This window comes from Callorhinchus milii, unplaced genomic scaffold, assembly GCF_018977255.1.
Source record: "Callorhinchus milii isolate IMCB2004 unplaced genomic scaffold, IMCB_Cmil_1.0 Scaffold3, whole genome shotgun sequence".
Classification (NCBI taxonomy): Eukaryota; Metazoa; Chordata; class Chondrichthyes; order Chimaeriformes; family Callorhinchidae; genus Callorhinchus; species Callorhinchus milii.
Window position 1 is genome coordinate 15104623 of NW_024704744.1, and position 18961 is coordinate 15123583.

General features: G+C 38.6%; 1 protein-coding gene across 5 annotated transcripts in view; it reads left to right on the forward strand.

The window, feature by feature from the left end:
- The window catches only part of asap2a (ArfGAP with SH3 domain, ankyrin repeat and PH domain 2a), an 86034-nt gene that overhangs the window by 47797 nt on the left and 19276 nt on the right, over nucleotides 1–18961 (forward strand). For 3 of the 5 annotated variants that reach the window (XM_042332899.1, XM_042332900.1, XM_042332901.1), the window contains 12 exons: nucleotides 1563–1632; nucleotides 2506–2593; nucleotides 3764–3812; nucleotides 4636–4802; nucleotides 5081–5296; nucleotides 10910–11043; nucleotides 12989–13083; nucleotides 14754–14943; nucleotides 16997–17082; nucleotides 17516–17631; nucleotides 18453–18520; nucleotides 18616–18723. In XM_042332899.1, the coding sequence (XP_042188833.1) occupies nucleotides 1563–1632; nucleotides 2506–2593; nucleotides 3764–3812; nucleotides 4636–4802; nucleotides 5081–5296; nucleotides 10910–11043; nucleotides 12989–13083; nucleotides 14754–14943; nucleotides 16997–17082; nucleotides 17516–17631; nucleotides 18453–18520; nucleotides 18616–18723 (1387 nt within the window). The remainder of the gene's footprint in view (nucleotides 1–1562; nucleotides 1633–2505; nucleotides 2594–3763; nucleotides 3813–4635; nucleotides 4803–5080; nucleotides 5297–10909; nucleotides 11044–12988; nucleotides 13084–14753; nucleotides 14944–16996; nucleotides 17083–17515; nucleotides 17632–18452; nucleotides 18521–18615; nucleotides 18724–18961) is intronic. The other 2 variants (XM_007906476.2, XM_007906478.2) reach the window with 1 other exon arrangement.

Genomic DNA, 18961 nt, shown 5'->3' on the forward strand with positions numbered 1-18961 from the left:
CCATCACCGTGCTTAAGAGTATCCAAACGAAACAGTCCCATGTGTCCCACATAATCGTGGAAATTCCAGAGATATTTATTGGACTGGGATGTGCACTCTCCCTGGAGGGACACAATCTACTTACCTAATTCTGGAAAGTATTAGGCACAGGTTGGTAAAAGCCAAGGCTTGGGGATCCCAGAGTGTGTGCTGGGGTACTGCTGGAGTCTAAGCAGTTAAAACAAAATAGCTTACTTGTTATTAATAGCACTGTCTGGCAAGCTTCTCCCTGCTTGTCTATCTCAGACCACCCTAGCTGTTAGGGCATTGGAGGAGTGCTGGGTATAAATGTACTGTATATGGTATGAGTTAATGGCAGAGCAAATTGGAGTGTAGTGTAGTAAATTGACCCAAAATTGTGTTGTATGGAAAACATACAAGAGCGCTTATGGTAACTGTTTTTTTCGAGAAGTCAAAAAGTGTATTCTTCAGCTTCTGCTGCAAGAGGCTTGTAATTGTGTTATAAGGGCAGTGGTCTGTTTTCATGCAGTACTGCAAACTGAAATCTTATTGTTGACTTCTTAAAGTTGCTCAAGCAGCGTTCAAATTGTGTTTCCAGCAACGCATTTATCCTGCAGCTGTAGCAGTAGAAAGGATATTATAATTTACTTGAGATGTGATTCATTAAGGTGCAATCTTAATTGCTGTGTAATACCTTTAGGGCATGCAGTTAAAAACTAAAAAAACTCCTGTTTTTTTCAGAAGCCTGGACTGTAAATGTATAATAATTCATTCAAGTATTTTATGCTTCCTTCAAAGTCATTTGGAAATTTGTTTTGTATTCATCACAGTGAGAAGTAGAAACGTTTTGTTATCAAGTACTGTACTTACCAGGTCAAGCAAAGGTTCCGCTATTTGTGTCACATCAAAGTGCTGAACCCCTACTATACCGTTTTGGGGCACATTTTCTATTTCCCATACATTTATTCATCATTGTAGAGTTTGCCAACTTGTGGTCAGTGGGCTTTTGTCCATACTGTTTTCATGAGTATTTGTCAGCTGAGAAACAAGATTTTCCAACAGTCAGGGACAAATTTAAATCCCATTATAGATGTCAAAACAGTTTTGCAGAAAAAGCAGAGTCAACTTCCATTCAAATTCAGTGATTTCAAAAGTATAGCTTTTTTGAATGGTATACCTGCACTTCAGTTACTCTTTTTGCAATGCCATATTTTGCATTAATGTATTAAAATTAGGAATTCTGGTTATATATTTAGATGTTTAGTGTTTGTGAAAATAATCTGCCTTAACACTGTCAGAAATCTAAGTTATTTTTTGCTTAGTTAGGTCCTTGTGTGGCAAATTAGGATTGGATAGAAAATAAATTTTTATTAAAAAAAACACATGCGGTTAATCTTTCAAAAATCTGTTATATCAGATAAATAGACTTGTAATAGCGCACTATGTCAACTATCAATATAGCAACTTGTTAAATATATCAGCCTATTCTCTAAATATATTTATCAAAAGAATGGAGACTGGATTGCAAAGTACGTGCACTTTAATGTTGCATTTCATTTCAGAATCAGAAAAGTATGGCAGAAAAGGAAGTGTACAGTAAAAAATGGTTACCTTACAATATCTCATGGAACAGTAAGTTAACATTTATTTGTTAATATAGCTAGAATTGGGAGGTTTTTTTTCTACTAGCATATTACAGATTACATCTTGCGTTGAATTACCCCTGTAGCTTAGTAGTTAGAGTACTCGCTTCGCAAGCGAGAGACCTGGGTTTGATTTCTGGCAGGCGAAATGTTAATCAAGTTTCCTTACTCCACACGCCTCTGTTTACCTAGCAATAAGTAGAAACCTGGTTGTTGGTGGATCGCTTTTCTGGGTGTAATAATTCCTTCCAAAAATAATAATAATAATAAATTAGTCATTTCAATCCACGACTGTTTGTGGGACACTGCTGAGCACAATTGGCTGCTGAGTTTCGCCCAAAAAAATATACAGTCAGTTCACTTTACAGTATATTCTGTGAAGCACTTTGAGACATCTTGAAGACGTGATAAGGCGCTATATCAAATGCAAGTATTATTATCTTAATTACCGCTATGAAATTCCCCCCTCTTCTGTTCTAGAGAAAACAGATTCTGTGTTTTTGTATGAGCTCTGTTGAAAATGGGTTAGATTTTTACCAAAGTCTCTCTAGAATCCTATTTATGTTTGTGTTACTTGATTTCAATTTGTTATCTATTGAAATTTAGAGATTCAGTGATACTATTTTACAACTCTACAATATTCTATATTGGTGTGATTGGATGTGCTCGTCTCAGGGTGTGCTTGTGACCAAGTAATGCTTTAACTGTGCTTAACGGTGCCATATGATGTCCACATATTGAGAAATGATCCATTTCCCAGCATTTAACATTGTTCAACTTGATGAGTGCATACAATTAAAACGTTTGTACAAATTCAGGAAGAATTTCTGCTTCATGTGTGTCACTTACTATTGATTTTCAGGCTAACAGACTGCCAGCAAAACTCAATCTCCTCACGTGCCAGGTGAAGCCAAATCCAGAAGAAAGAAAATGCTTTGATCTCATATCACGTATGTATTTTAATACCTCTACACAGCTTGTACTTCGGATCCAAAGTTAATATAGATTGTTCTTAAAAATTATTTTCAGTCAAAAGAAGCTAAGCAAAACAACAGTTATTTGGAAAATATTGGTGCTATTCCATTGAAAAATCAGCTGACAGTAAGCAGATAATTTGGGCTTTACCCCCATTCCATTCTCAATTATGTAATAAAAAATGTTTTAATTACTTTTGATATGTACCATACACATTTGTATAGCATAAAATTCAGTTTATTTTTAACTGATTAGAATGATCCAAAACTTTCATAGAACCAGACTTCACATAATAGGCCACATTTTACCAATACCAGCTATACAGGCACCAGAAATAAGACTCGGCCCATTCTTTCAAATTGCATTAGCTTTACATTTTAGAATCATAGGAATTTACAGCACAGAAGAAAGTCCATTGGCGCATCGTGTCTTATGTTTGTTTTTAAGGCCATTCCTTTCAATACCGTTTATCTGCCTTTTCCCCATTTCACATAGTTGATTCCATTTTAGACAAATTAATTACTATAACTGTTGCTAGAAATTTTATGCTTTTTAAAGAACATTTTAAGAATTTTCCAAAATTGGTGCAATATTACATTTTAAGACATGGTCTTCAGGATAAATCTATGCAGTTTGGTTGGGCCTGAAAGTTGTACAGTAGTTTGTCTAATGAATTAATGTAGCCACTGGTGACTCTGTCTTTGTGGGTAAAAGCAGCAGCCAATTTGTGCACAATGTATGTTCCAGAAACAGTCATGAAGTGAATGACCAATTTATGAATGAGCAAATTATAGCACCTATATTGTGCTATAGTAGTATCTTGATACAAAAGTTCAAGAAATATTTTACGCCGAGCAATTTTTGAAGATAGTCAATTGATGGATTTTCAGTATCTGCTCTTTGCATAACATGCAGTGTAAGTGGGTATGACTTCCACTCAACCAGATTTAAATACCTACATATGAATAAGTACATCAAATATTCACTGTGTCTCACAGTTAATAGCTTGAATGTTGATCTTAGAATGCATTTCAAATTCCTGTGAAACTCCTTGAGCTGTCCTCTCAATGTGAAAGGAGTTATATAAATGTATATTGTATTGTATATATCAAATGCAAGGATTACTATTATTTTCCTTTCCATAGATGACAGAACATACCATTTTCAAGCAGATGATGAACCAGAATGCCAAGTGTAAGTTTAAAAACTACAACTACTGATGTACAAATTTACAGCACAGAAGGCCATTGATGCCATCATGCCTAGTGAAAGTGATTAATGAATTAGACTTTTCTTAAAAGGAATATTTGTTTTACCTTGCTCAATAAGTGGCCTGAATTTTAGTAACAAAAACCTTGCCTTTTTTTTTGCTGTTGTAACGAAGGCACTGAGACCTCATTGAAGCCTGTGGAAGAGAATAGCAATTGATCAAATTTGCACTTGGACAGTTTAGTCCTGCTGTTTCTTCTCACTCAAACCTGAGTACATCTGATCATGCTGATATCAAGGAAGCAATGATTGTGGCATTTTCACTGTCAACAATTTTATAGAATTCTATAAAAGTTGAATACATTGGCATTCTGTTTTCCTACCGCAATCACATTGGTGATCTGAGTCAATGGCTTTTTTTATATATAAACCTGAGGATGAACGAAGATCAAGTTTAGAAGACTATAAACTTGAGTAACTTGGGCCTACTGCTTCCACTTTGTCTTTAAATGCATTGATTGTTTCTGCTTCAGTCATCCTTCTGGCAGTGTTCCACGTTCTCACCACCATCTGCCTAAAGAAGTTCCTTTTAAACATTTTTTTTAGATCTTTTAATCTTTGTGTAATATTCATGCCCAGTTTTTTGGACTGTGTGCAATGAATGAAAATCAGGGCAACATATCTATCTATTATATTTATATCAACATATAGATTTATTTTTGGAAAGATACCTTCAAGTACGTGACTTCTGATGTAACCGCTTACAAAAGTTACCAGTTTTTGAAATATCTTGTATTCTGCTCCTCAGTTGGATGTCAGTACTGCAGAACAGTAAAGAAGAAGCTTTAAACAATGCTTTCAAGGGAGACCATAATACTGGAGAAAATAATATTGTCCAAGAACTAACAAAAGCAATTATTGTAGAGGTACAGAAGATGACTGGAAATGATGTATGCTGTGATTGTGGGGCACAAGGTAAGTTTAATTAATGAATAGATCAACATGGAACAGTTTTATGCTGAAGTCATTTATCAGTGAATAACTAACTATACATTGCAATCTTACGACTGTTCCTATATACTGCAGATTGATGTATTTAATATTTATATTCATTCACCAACAACTTGCAAAAACAATTTGCATTTATATAGAGTCCTTTAGGGGGTAAGCTGTTAACTCTCAGAGCAGTCAAGTGCTCTGCTAACCTGCGCAAAGGGCCCTATATAAAAGCATGTGATTGATGTTGTTAACAGTGTGGAGCTTGACACTGAACCAGGGAGACAGGAGATGTGACAATAGGCATGGTCGAAAAGGAAGGTCTTTGGGTGTGATTTGGAGACGGACAAGGAGGAGAGGGATTGAGGCAGAGCGTTCCAGGGAGAAGTGGCTAAAAGCATGGCTGCCAATGGTGGAGCAGAGGGGACGAAGGACAGGCAGGAGGCCGGAGCCAGCTGAGCGAAGTGGACATGGTACATGGTTAGAGGATTGGGGTTAAGCAAGTCATAGAGGTAGGGAGATGCCAGGGAATTAAGTGATTTATATGTGAGAGGATCTTGAAATCAATCTGTTCTACAATAGAGAGCCAGTGGCCTGGCAAGGACTGATGTGATAGGGGTGCGGAGTTTACTATGGGAAAGGATACAGGTGGTAGAGTTTTGAATTGATTGGATTTTATGAATTTCACCATAGCTGCCAATACTTTTTAATTACCATATGAGGGAATTAAACCCCATTCCTTGGATTCTTTTTTCAAAGTCCTGATCTGTGGCTTAAACCCACAATCTCCTAGCTCAGAGACAAAAGTGGTAGCCAACTGAGCCAGGCTGATGCATTGTTATGACTTTCACTTGAATTTTTTTGGATTAATAAACTACTGATTTTTGCTAAAATATTTAAATTTTTCCGTAGCCTCAAAAAGCATTTGCACAAGCAATTACTGTTTTACTAGCAGAATTGATGCCTGTTCAAACCTAATTATAAATTTCTAACAATGAAGGGCATTGAATGGAATTTGTAATACATTTTTCCCTTATTGTTTAAATGCGTGTGACTGCTGTCAGAATTAAGCTACAATTATTAGTCTGCTGGCTGCTCAAACCATTTAGCATTAACAGCATTGTCCAACATGGTGAAAGACGTCAAGTTTACCATCTTAGTTTAAAATAGCACCATTTTAAGCAGATTCATAGGAGGAGTAACCCCATGATCGAAAGCTCATGATCGAATGATTCCGTAATGCAGCTGAATATAAAATGCCACCATCAGTGATTAAGCCCCTATCCTCTGAAACTTCTTCCCCATATCTCTGCTTCGCCTCCTCCCTATTCATCTTTACCCCTGCCCCCCCGCTAAAAACCTACCTCTTTTGACTGTTTATAGTTATGTCCCACCTCCCTAGCTTGGCATCTGACCCCCTCTTTGTAAATTTCTCTGAGACATTATTCCATGTGAAGGGTGCTATATAAATGCAAGTTGTTGTTGATTAATTAGATTCCTGCTGTAGAAGATTGATTAATTATAGTACAACACAGAAAGAGGCCATTCGGCCCATTGCATTTGCATCAGCTCCTAAAACAGCAATCCAATTCAATCCCACTGGCCCGCTTTCTCTCCATAGCCCTGCAATCCTGTCTTCCCCAAATACCCATCTACTTCACTCTTAAAAGTTGTTATTGAATCGGCTTCCACTACCCTTTCAGGTAATGCATTCCAGATCCGAACAACTCGCTGGGTGAAACATTTTTTCCTAACCTCCCCTCTCTTTCTTTTAACAACTATCTTAAATCTGTGTCCTTGAGTTACTGACCCACATGCCAGTGGAAACAGTTTTTCCTGGTTCAACCTATCAAATCCTCTCATGATCTTGAAAACCTCTATTAAATCCCCTCTTAATCTTCTCTGCTCCAGGGAGAATAATCCTAGTTTCGCTAACCTCTCCTCATAACTAATGTCCTTCATTCCTGGTACCATCCTGCTAAACCTCCTTTGCACCCTCTCCAATGCCCTAATATCTTTCCTGAAGTGCGGTGCCCAGAACTGAACTCAGTACTCCAACTGAGACCTAACCAGCATTTTATAAATATTCAACATAACCTCCTGACTTTTAAATTCTATGCCCCTATTTATAAAACCTAGTATCCCGTATGCCTTTTTTAACAGCTTTATCTACCTGTCCTGCCACCTTCAGAGATTTGCTTATGTGGACCCCCAAGTCTCTCTGTTCATTTGCCCCCTTTAAGATTGTACCAACAGCTTATATTGCCTCTCCTCATTCTTTCTACCAAAATGCAACACCGCATTTCTCCACATTAAACCTCATCTGCCACATTTCTGCCCATTTTACCAATCTGTCTAAGTCCTCTTGGAGTCTGGTGCTATCCTCCTCACCATTAACTACTTTTCCTAGCATAGTATCGTCTGAAAATTTGGAAATTGTGCTCTCTATATCCAGGTCATTATTCAGAAAGAGCAGTGGTCTCAATACCAACCCCTGAGGGACACTGCTACACCCCTCCCTCCAGTCAGAAAAGCAACCGTTTACTACCACTCTCTGCTTTCTGTCTCCTAGCCAGTTCTGAATCCATGCTGCCAGTGTCCCTTTAAAACCATGGGCTTCTATTTTGTTTATAAGTCTCTTCTGTGGCACTTTGTCAAATGTCTTTTGAAAATCTAGATAAACTACGTCTACTGCACTACCTTCATCCACCCTCTCAGTCACTTCATCAAAAAATTCTATTAGGTTTGTCAGACACAATCTGCGATTAACAAATCCGTGTTGGTTGTCCTTTATTAAACCATATTTTTCGAAGTGAGAATTTATATTGTCCCGGATTATAGTCTCCAGAAGTTTCCCTACTACTGATGTTAGGCTGATTGGCCTGTAGTTCTCAGGTTTGTCCTTCTGCCCCTTTTTGTACAGGGGAGTAACATTTGCAACTTTCCAGTCCTCTGGCACCACTCCAGTGTCCAAAGAGGATTGAAAGATTGTTGCCAGAGCCTCTGCTATTTCCACCCTTGCTTCCCTCAGTAACCTAGGATGCATCCTGTACGGACCAGGTGACTTATCTATGTTGACCACCTCTGTTGATTTATATCATATCCAATTTCTGTTCACACGCCTGCGATATTGTGGCATTGGCTGCATTGTCTTTTGTGAAGACAGTTGCAAAGTACTTACTTAGTACATCAGCCATGTCCTCTGCCTCAACAAGAAGATTTCCACTGGGTCCCTAATTGGACCCACCCTTTCTTTGACTAACCTTTTACTCTTGATATGCTTATAAAATACCTTCGGGTTGATTCCCTTTTACGTTTCCTGCTAATCTTTTCTCATACAATCTCTTCACCCTTCTTATTTCCCTTTTCACTTCTCCTCTGTACTTCCTTTATTCTATTTGATTAATGCTGGATTGAGAATGTGATTATTACAGTTGCTTCATTCTTTGAAATTATTTCTAGCCAGACAAAAAAAGACGCTAAGTCTTCAAATTCTTTAGTTGTCTTTTAAAATAATGCAATCTCAAGTCTCAGAGAGACAAGTTTTAAAAATTTACAATGAGTTAGTAATACAATTGCGGTTAGAAGTCGGCCAGGTAAAATTACACTTTACACTTTGAATGTTTTCCCAAGTGCACTCTTGCTCTTTTATTAATGCTGTTGTAGAGCATTAAAATATGTGTGGAAGCTTCTATTATTAAACAGATCCTGAGAGATTTTCAGTCTGTTGCTTCAACAAATATTCCTGAAGAATTTCAGTTAACTCTGTTAGATTCAGACATTCTAGCTTCAAGGTCAGATATTTCTCTCTGTTCTCCTTTTGACTACTCCTTTTATTTAGGTATACCTTTAAGCAGTTTGGACTATATTTCTGTGAACATCATAGAATTATTAATACTTTTGTTTAAAGACACATCTGGCCTTGTTCTTGTGCAAAAATGTTTCTGAATATAACATTTTCTCAAATGACATAAGCATCACTTAGTACTAAAATGAGCCACATATATCTGGCAAGTTTGTTCAATTCCCTGGTCTGTGCTGAGTAAGCTGTTCTCAGACGGGGATAGCAGAAATGCTAGAATTCGACTATACCTTGGGCTAGGGAGGAGAAAAATCAGCCAGGTTCCTGTTCCTGATCAGTGTCCAGTGGATCCTTACTGAAAAGTCTATGTATGAGAACATCAGAGGAGGACTGTATTGGGCGAAGCTGTGCTAACCCACATGATCTTTCATCTCCCTCGGCTCCCGTCCCCAGTTCGGGGGCCCAGCTGGCAATGTTAAGCGCTTTGAGACGTCCTTCCAACGTGAAAAAAATTATGTGTAAATGTTCTGTTTCTGGAAGGGAAGAACAAAAATATTATGTGGCCTGTGGACATTTCTCAAATAGGAGGAAATGTCCTATTTCTTCCTATTTTAGAAATGTAGGCAGCTAAAAATGTTGGACCTTCCTATGTTAGATGATTGAAAGAGTCTTTGAATGAAATCCTACAAACAGTCTAAAACTTGATGCGTAACTTTAATCATTCAAACAAAATTGCCAAAATCCAAGGAACATATTGGCTCCTTGAATGACTGTTTTAACTGAAGATTTTCTTCAAAATATATAGTTACTACACTTTACCATACATTTTGTGAAGCACTTTGGGGTATTCTGTGAAAGGCACTATATCAAATGCAAGGATTATTACAAATGAAATTTTAAAAAAATACATCATCAATGTCACTTTGATCTCAGATCCTGGTTAACAGCACTTTAAAGCAGGCGTCATCATTTAAAAAAAAAAGTCTTTGATCTGCAGTGAGTGATGGCTGTAAAATCACATTCCCAATCAAACGTGTATTGAATTAAAATTTATTCAATTAATATGTGAGAGTAGAGATAAGTTCATGCACTCATTCTGTCAACATGGAGGTGTCTGATCTTTGAGATCTTTGTCAACAAACTTTAGATTGACTACAGAAACCAGTGTCTTTGATCAAGCTATCAAATTCTTCATGTTTGTGACAAATACTATTCCAATGAGGGACTGGAGAGAAAAAGCTAATCTGGAGAACAAAACCCTCAGCTTGAGTCAGTGTCTTTACTTCTACAACAAAAACTTTGCATTTATATAATGTCCTTCATGTACTTTATGTTGGATAACATCTTTTGTTGGTCAGTGTTTCATACTTGCAGAAGATAATCACCATACCTAAGAGTATCCAAACCAGACTGAGAGTTCCACATTATGTTTGCCATCCACACATGGAAATTTGCCTGTGTCTGGAAAGGATTGTGCACTCAGCCTGTACCCTGCTTACCTAATTCCAGAGAGTATTAGGTGCAGGTTGGTAAGAGCCAAGGCTTGGGAACCAGAGTGCATGTGTACTCCTAGAGTTTAACCTTTTTAATATAAAAACAATTGTTGCTAAAACACTTAATGATATTTTAACTATGTGTTGCAAACTACCTATGTAAAGTTGATTGCTTATTAAGTACAGTGAAGTTTAAAAATATGTACAGATTTTATATGATGCTAGCATATAGATTAAGAACATAAGAATTTGCTACATGAAAGGCCAAGGTCCATCCAGTTCACATTCCACTACCCTGAACTGTTGTGCATGACATGTCGTGTCCCAAACTATATTTTGTATCCCGGGATATTATTTCAGAAAAATAAATCTATCCAATTTGTTCTTGAAAGAATCAACACTTTCTGCTTCCACCGTCTACCTAGGGAGCCTGTTCCATATGTTTACTACTCGCTCATTGAAGATTAATAATAAATTAGTATTGTTAATATAACAGGAGCTTTTTATTGGGTAATCATGTTGGTTCTGTTACTGATTTTTAAAAAACTCGACTATCTAAACTTAAAGTTCAGCTAGGTTTGTGTTTTGAGCATCAATTTGACTTGGATGTGAAGTCCTCTACTGTAAATACAGTGGAGCCACAATATACTATGATGTTTGGGGACCATAAAAATCCCAATCCTTGTTATAACAAGGTTCTGCAGCAAACGGGTTGCTTCCCCATTTGCCTGCCGGTTCCAAGTCATCTTGGTAATGATGTTGAAACCAAAGTAATGTGTTTTCTTTAACAGATCCAACATGGCTGTCCACAAATCTGGGAATTCTGACGTGCATTGAATGCTCAGGGATCCATCGAGAACTAGGTGTTCACTATTCCAGAATACAGTCCCTTACATTGGACGTATTAGGAACATCAGAACTCTTGGTAGGACCTGTTTTAAATATAAATTTCCTTTCAAACAGTACAATTTACACTTGTATAGGGCCATTCACATTAGGACAATGTCTCAAAACGCTCCACAAGATATACTGCAGAGTGGAGTGACTGTATATTCTGTAAACAAACCTGGCAGGCAACATGTGTACAGCAATGTCCCACAAACAACAACAATAAATTACATTTCATGTCGGGAGGACGTCCCAAGGCGCTGGACGGTCACCAAATTTGGACCCCAGTAGGGAGTTGGGATCAGAAGCGGTGGAGGGCAGGGAGGGTCGGGGTAGGAGGGTGCCTGAAATTAACGGTTGAAGAGGAGGGTCTTGAGATGTGCCTTGAAGGAGGTAAGGGAGGGAGTGAGGCGAAGGGACTGTGCCCTAGGATTCAAGAGTGTGCGGGAAGAGAGGATGAAGGCCCGACTACCGATGGTGGGACGGATGAGGGACTCGGAGCAGGCTGGAGTCTGCTGAATAGAGGGATCAGCATGTCACAGAGGTAGAAAAGAGCAAGGCCGTGGAGGGCCTTGAAGGTGAAGACAAGGATTTTGAACACTCTTCTGGGGAATGGGATGCCAGTGGACTGGGTAAGGGAGTGGGTGATAGTCACGGAGCCTGGTGCAGGAGAGCATACAAGTGGCCGAGTTCTGGATGATCTGCAGCTTGCAGAGGGAAGAGTTGGGAAGGCCGACAAGTGGGGAGTTGGCATAGTCGAGCCTAGGTGTAATAAATGCGTACATGAAGATTCAACGGCCTGAGGGGTGAGGCAGTGGTGGAGCCAGGCGCTGTTGCGGAGGTGGGGGGAAGGCAGAGCATGTAGAGTAGAAAGGACAGTTGAAGGCCGAACAAGACTCCAAGGTTCCTGACTGGCTCAGTGAGGTGGCGTGTGGTAATGGTAATACTGTCAATGCCTGAGCCAACAGCCATGAGGGAGTGACCAACTGTTGTCCAAGACAACGGGAGAAACTCCTTTCTCTTTTTGGATAGCATCATGGGATCTTTAATCTCCATCTGAACAAGCAAAAGGAACCTCGATTTAACATCTCATTCGAATGACAGCGTCTCCAGCACTAAATTGGGAGTGTCAGTCTAGTCTGTGTTTCAATTCCTGACATGGTCCTTGATTCTGACTTGTAGAAGAGAGTGTTTCCAACTGAGCCAGGCTAACACACTGGGGTCAATGGAAACTTTTCTTTTAGAAAACCGGACTAGCCACCCCAGGTCACTTTAATTTACATCTTGGAGGTTTGTTAAAGTGCAGCCTGGAAACCAGTTGATTCATAAGGATTGTAGTGCACAAAACCACAGTAGGGTAAATCATAAAAATTACTTATGGGAGAAGAGGGAAAACTTAAATTAAATTTGATATAAATCATGAATAATGTGATGGCAACATAAATCAAGCTAATGAAAATTGCTTGAATTTTTAGTTTTGTATAAGTCAATGATAGGAAGCAACAATGTGATGAAATAACCTTTGTGAACCCCTCAGAAACACGTCTGACTGTTAGTCAGTGAGTCATCTTCAGCGCCTTGGGATGTCTTCCCGACGTGAAAGCCCCTATACAAATCTAATGTTGTTGTTGTTGTCATCTACAACAAGGGCAATTTCAAGGCTTAGTCACTGTAAGGAAGATCCTGGTAATCTAATGAAATGTTTATGCTGAAAAATTATCAACATTAACATCAGTTATTATTAGGAGATTAGGAATTTTTTAAAAAAATACTCTGCTGGATATCCAAAATCTGTGTTTTGCAATGCAAAATAAACACATTAATTTTTTATGTTGTAGTGCACTCCCTGTGTGGAGTAAAATAAAAGTACATTTGAGGAAACCACTTTTGAAATCCTAAATGTTATTAATGTGATTTTGATAGATGATTCACTAAATAGATTGAGTATCCGCAGATCTAATTTGGTTTGTTATCTTTGACAGCTGGCCAAGAATGTTGGGAATGCAGGATTTAATGAGATTATGGAAGCTTGTCTACCTTCCGATGAAACCATCAAACCTATTCCAACCAGTGATATGTAAGTATATAACTGTTATGTGGTACTCCATCCAGGAATCCCTCCACCTCGCCCCTTCCCTTGCTCTGTCAAGGCCCGTCCCAAGACTTCTCTTTGACTGACCGTGCTTTAGTCCACCTTCCCAACCCCCCTGTCCTCCACCCCTCTTGATTCCAACCCCCAACTTGCGTGTAAACCCTTAACTGTCCAGCACCTTGGTATGTCCTTCAGACATGAAAGGCATAATATATAAATGTATTTTGTTCTATTCTAAATCACTGTAGGTAGTGATAGCAATGTTGATTCTGAAGAGTCTCCAGGGGATTCTCTTTTAAAATATGTATTTGTTTCAAAAAAACTGAATTGTTTTCTCAATGAGCTCTGAAAAAGAGGGAATTGTTTAGCTTTCAGGTACATTTGGTGATTCAAGTATGGCTGAAATAAAATATAAATATTGTGCACTTAGTGATACCTGCATTACTTGTAAATTATACTGTGCTGAGGACTCTGAAACTTACATTCAACCAGGCCTCAATATAGCTATTCTCTTAGACGGGATAATTGTTTTATTAATTTAGGGCTGTCTAATCCAGAAAAGAATGGTATAGTTTATCAGGGTCATTAATTATAGCATTTATTTATTAAAATTGATTATTAGCACAACCTCTATTGATAGCAAAGTCAAGAGGATGTGAAATACAATACTTGGTTCCCCTTACCTACAATATTCCAATTTTGGTAGATATTTTAAAGGTGAAAAACAGTAGAAAATACATGACGCACTAAATTTTGATTTGTTTTAAAAGCTGAAAATGTGTACAATTTATGAGCCAAATAAAAATACTGTTGCTTTCAAAATAATGAAGGAAGTGCTACGTTAGTTTCTTTTTTCTATAGATAGTAGTGTTGCTAACTACAGTATTGCCAAATTTTACAATGACTGCGTTGTTCCACTTTTTGAAAGGATTCCAAACTTTTTTCCCAGAAAAGGGCTGAAGAATTTTTTTTAGTCCTCTGTTTTTCTTTCCAGTTTAACTTTTATGGTTTAATTCCCTCATTTCTAATTCTGTTTTACTTCATCAACATGCATTTTCCACTTTATCAGCTCATTGCTCTTGACACTTCATTTTTTAGATGTTCCATCAATCACCAGTTAATGTCCTCTGCATAGAATGAGGATTAGTCATTAATCATAGGCAAAGAAACAACATGGTGCATAAAAGCCACAACCATCAGGCCAGAACAGCAGGTCTCTTGAATGTAACTGACTTCCTAAATTTTAATTTAGTGTCAAATGATGTCCCGCGATTTAAAAGGATTATACTTTGTGTGATGATTATTTTGTTTAATAATTCTTATCCTTATAAGGACCATCCTTATCCTCAAGCATGTAACTTTAGTTTAGAGTTAATTCTACCATTTTCCGTGCCATTTTGTATTTCTTCAAGCCTTAAGTACTTCATTGAGTTCTAGTTGCAGTGACATTTTTAGCACTCATAGTTATTAGTTGCTTAGATACTTACTTGTCACTTATTATGCATGAAATGAGGAGTCCAAATGTCAACATTGGTCTATGTCTTGCTTTAGAGCACAAGAGAAAGACCATATTTTAAGTAATGTAACATAATCACTTCAAACTTGTCATTGATATGAAACTGGATTTTGACACGGGAAATATCCTCTTTCTTTAGGATTGCACGAAAGGACTACATAACAGCTAAATACATTGAACGTAAATATTCAAGGAAAAAGTGCCTGGATAATGCAGCCAAACTTAGCTGTCTGTGTGATGCAATCAAGTCAAGAGACATCTTCGCACTAATTCAAGTATATGCTGATGGTGTGGACCTGATTGAGCCAATTCCTTTAGCAAATGGACATGTAAGATCATCAGTTTTATAGCAATTTCTTTTAACATAAAAGGTTGATATGTTCAACTTTCAATGAAAATTGATTGAAGAGAATATTTTGAAGTTTATACAGCTATACAACAACAACAAATTAGATTTGTCAACAACAACAAAATTTCATTTATAGAGCGCCTTTCACGTCTGGAGGACGTCCCAAGGCGCTGAACAGTTGGGTCAGGACCTGAGCAGCGGGGAAATGGTCAGGGTGAGGGGAGAGAAGGGAGGGAGCGAGGAGGGGGTAGAGAGTCGAGAGGGGAACTGAAGGCACAGTCAAAGAGAAAGGTCTTGAGACCGGCCTTGAAGGAGGAAAGGGAGGAGGCGGCGAAGGCACTGGGGGATAGAGTTCCAGAGCCTAGGGGCTGAGAGGCTGAAGGCCCGGCACCGAAGTTAGGGCGGGGGATGTGGAGCAGACCGGAGCCAGAGGAACGGAGGGTACGGGCAGGTAAGTAGGGGGATAGTAGGTCGGAGAGGTAGGAGGGAGTGAGGCTGTGAATGGCCTTGTAGGTGAGGATGAGGAACTTGAAATCGATCCTCTGGGGGATGGGGAGCCAGTGGAGGGGAGCGAGGGTGGGAGTGATGTGGTCGCGAAGCCTGGTGCGGGACAGTACACGAGCTGCGGAGTTCTGAATGACCTGCAGCTTGTGGAGGGAGGTGGCGGGAAGGCCGGCGAGGAGAGAGTTCCCATAGTCCAGCCTTGAGGTGACAAAGGCGTGAACCAGGTTTCAGCAGCGTGAGGGGTGAGGTAATGCCGTAGTCTGGCGATGTTCCGGAGGTGATGGAAGGCGGTGCCAGTTGTGGCGCGGATATGAGGGAGAATGGACAGCTCCGGGTCGAACAGAACACCGAGGTTCCTGACTGACTTTGAGAGGTGGAGAGTGCAGCCTTGGATGCTGATGGTGTCAGCGCCTGAGGTGCGGAGGCGCTGACGTGAGCCAATCAGGAGGGCCTCAGTTTTGCGCACGTTGAGCTGAAGAAAGTTGTCTCTCGTCCAGGACTCGATGTCAGACAGGCAGCTGTCAGGACATCAGTGGTCGTGGAGTTGAGGGTAGAGGAGGAGAGGTAGAGTTGGGTGTCATCCGCATACATGTGGAAGTTAACCCCATGTCTGCGGATGATGTCACCAAGGGGGAGCATATAAAGAGCCTTTCACGTTGGGAGGAAGGACGTCCCAAGCCCCTGGATATTTACTTGAGTAATTTTAGATGGTGTAGAAGAAAATTATTAACCTTTACAGAAGTGAGTTCTTAAACGAGAGAAAAGTGGTATACAAGTCTAAAATTGTCTTCCAGTTTATTTGTGCATAATTTTAGGTAAGTTTAGTTTTCATTAATTATTCTCATTGATAATTGCATTTAAACCCTGGTTAACCAGACTAATGAGGGGGAGGTGGGGGGAAATTCAGTGTGGCAATCTGTAATTTGTGCCTAGGTGTAATTACAATAATAATAATAATATTCAATGCTGGTACCAGCATTTTTGGGCACTGAAAAGTGCCAGTATCGGCATTGTAATTGTTTGAATCCAGAAGTTGGTGAATAAGCTAACTTCTGTTTGCAAGATTCAAACCGAGTCAAAGTTGATATCCCTGGCCACTAAAGGCCAGGAAGCACGGTGAGGCTGGATGCACGCTAGTAGAGTGGGCCGGTGGGAGTCCGCACTCAACCAATGGATATTTTTTTAAATGTTTCCATTTCAGACCCGGTCTGGTTAGTTGGGGTTTAGTATATTCCTGAAGCTATGTCCATATCGTAGAACTATCTTGGGAATATTTATTTTCTGCTCAAATCAAGGGCATCGCTCTTCCTTGCCACCTATAACACATGTTGAATTTGTGGATTTTCTTTGTCTACTTTCTTAGATGACTACCATTTCTGCTTTGGTATTTTGGTGTAATTTGTGAGACCTCACCAGTCTTTCATTGTTGTTGTAGTTCACTTTTTTTTTCCACTTACATTTAAAGCAGTAATGCTGATTATTTCTAATGGCATCATTCATTTTTCATCTTTTCCAATATTTATTTCTAGGAGCAAGGAGAAACGGCACTGCATCTCGCTGTAAGATTGGTGGACAGAACATCGCTTCATGTGGTTGACTTTTTAGTACAGAACAGGTTAGCATTTTATTATTAGGATGAAGGATGTATTTTCACCTTTTTTAAAAGTATTTGGGGGTTTGGCAATCAATGAGTTGGAATTCTGTAGAGAAATAGTGCTCACGGCAGATTTTTTTTATCACAAATCAACTGGGCTGTTGAGGAAAATCCGCAGTAGCAAAAATAGTGCCGTGCCCTGTGATGCATGTGATTTGCTAGCGGATGCTCTTTAGAGAGTTGTGCTCTCTTTCTCACTGGATGAGGTTGTCAATCAAGAGAGGTCTTAAGGAATATTATATTATTACTAGTAAATGAGATAAAGTTTCTGCTCTAATAATATCCAGAGAAAGTTATTACTGTATAAATTACAATATATAGTTATCAATTCATTGAATATTCTCTTTTAAATTTTATGCTCCGTATGTGTAAATATGTCTATTTGGTCTTACAGTGGGAACCTTGATAAACAGACTGCCAAAGGCAGCACAGCATTGCATTACTGCTGTCTAAATGATAATCTGGAATGTCTTAAACTGCTTCTAAGGGGTAAAGCCTCCATTGATATAGGTAAGATTTTTTTTGTCGCATTCAGTATTTCCATTTCCAGTGATTATAAAATAGATTGACGTTCTTTTGATGGGTTTCCTATTATTCCTTTTTATAAAGTTGTTACATAACTCAAATTGAGGAACTATCTTGAATATTTCTGATTTTCTGCTCAATTCAAGGGCATCTCTTTCCAGTGCCACCTCGGACGTACCTACAACACCTACCACATTAACCTTACGTTAACTGCGCTCCATTATGTCTACATTTTTCATGAATATTTATGCACATAACCACTGATCTGCCCAACAGATGCACACAAATGGTAAAGTTATGTCTGTAGAGTATCCAGCTGAGAGCCAGCAGCAAAGTCTCACTATGTGAATCTAATAAATTGCGCACTGTTGATATAAATATGGTTGGAGCGAAAGATCTCGAAATGCATAATGAGCTGGTCTAAATAGCTTAATGCAATTTTCCTGTGGTTTTTGGTGTATGTGTTGCATTTGAACCTAATCTGAGCGGAGAACAGAGCTAAATGATGCAATAACATTTTCAGCATAGATGATCTGAAGTTAAGGCTGCAGTATTAGTGTAATTGTGATTTCAGAAAGTTCTGAGTAATTTGAAATCTGTGGAAGATGTGCTTTAGTATTCTAAAGTATTACATCTTCATACCGTTTTAGGCTTGCCAGATTTAAAGCTTTAAAAAAAAATTATTGCAAAAATTGCAAACCAAGAAATGCATTAGTCTTAAATCTATATTTTCCAATTGGAAAAACTAGTTGATTAAAATATTCTTGAGGTCTTAGATTAAGAAATTATTTTTCCTCTATTTTAAGCCAATGAAGGTGGAGAAACTCCACTTGATATAGCCAGACGCTTGAAGCACACGCAGTGTGAAGAGGTGGTACGTGTATTTAACACATTTGAAAATATTTCAAAAACATTTCATTATCTCTGCTTACATTTATGGGACTTAAATCGCGTCTTTCTGTTACAAAGCTTACACAGTGTTTATCAGGCAAGTTTAATTCTCATGTACACGTGGAATATGAATGGAGGTTACATCATGAAGATCTGGATGAAAGTGATGATGATATTGAAGACAAGGTAGGATATTAAGTGACATCAATAAAATATAATTCTTAATTTTTGTCTCACTTCTGCTAGATTTTTTCATACACACTTATGGTTTAGAACTTGAACAAAATAGCCAAAGTAACCTTGATATGTTCTCATACAGCATTAATTCTAAATTCAGGTTTAATTTCTGATTCCTGTATAATAATAATAATAATAATAATAATCCTTGCATTTGATATAGCGCTTTTCACGTCGGGAGGACGTC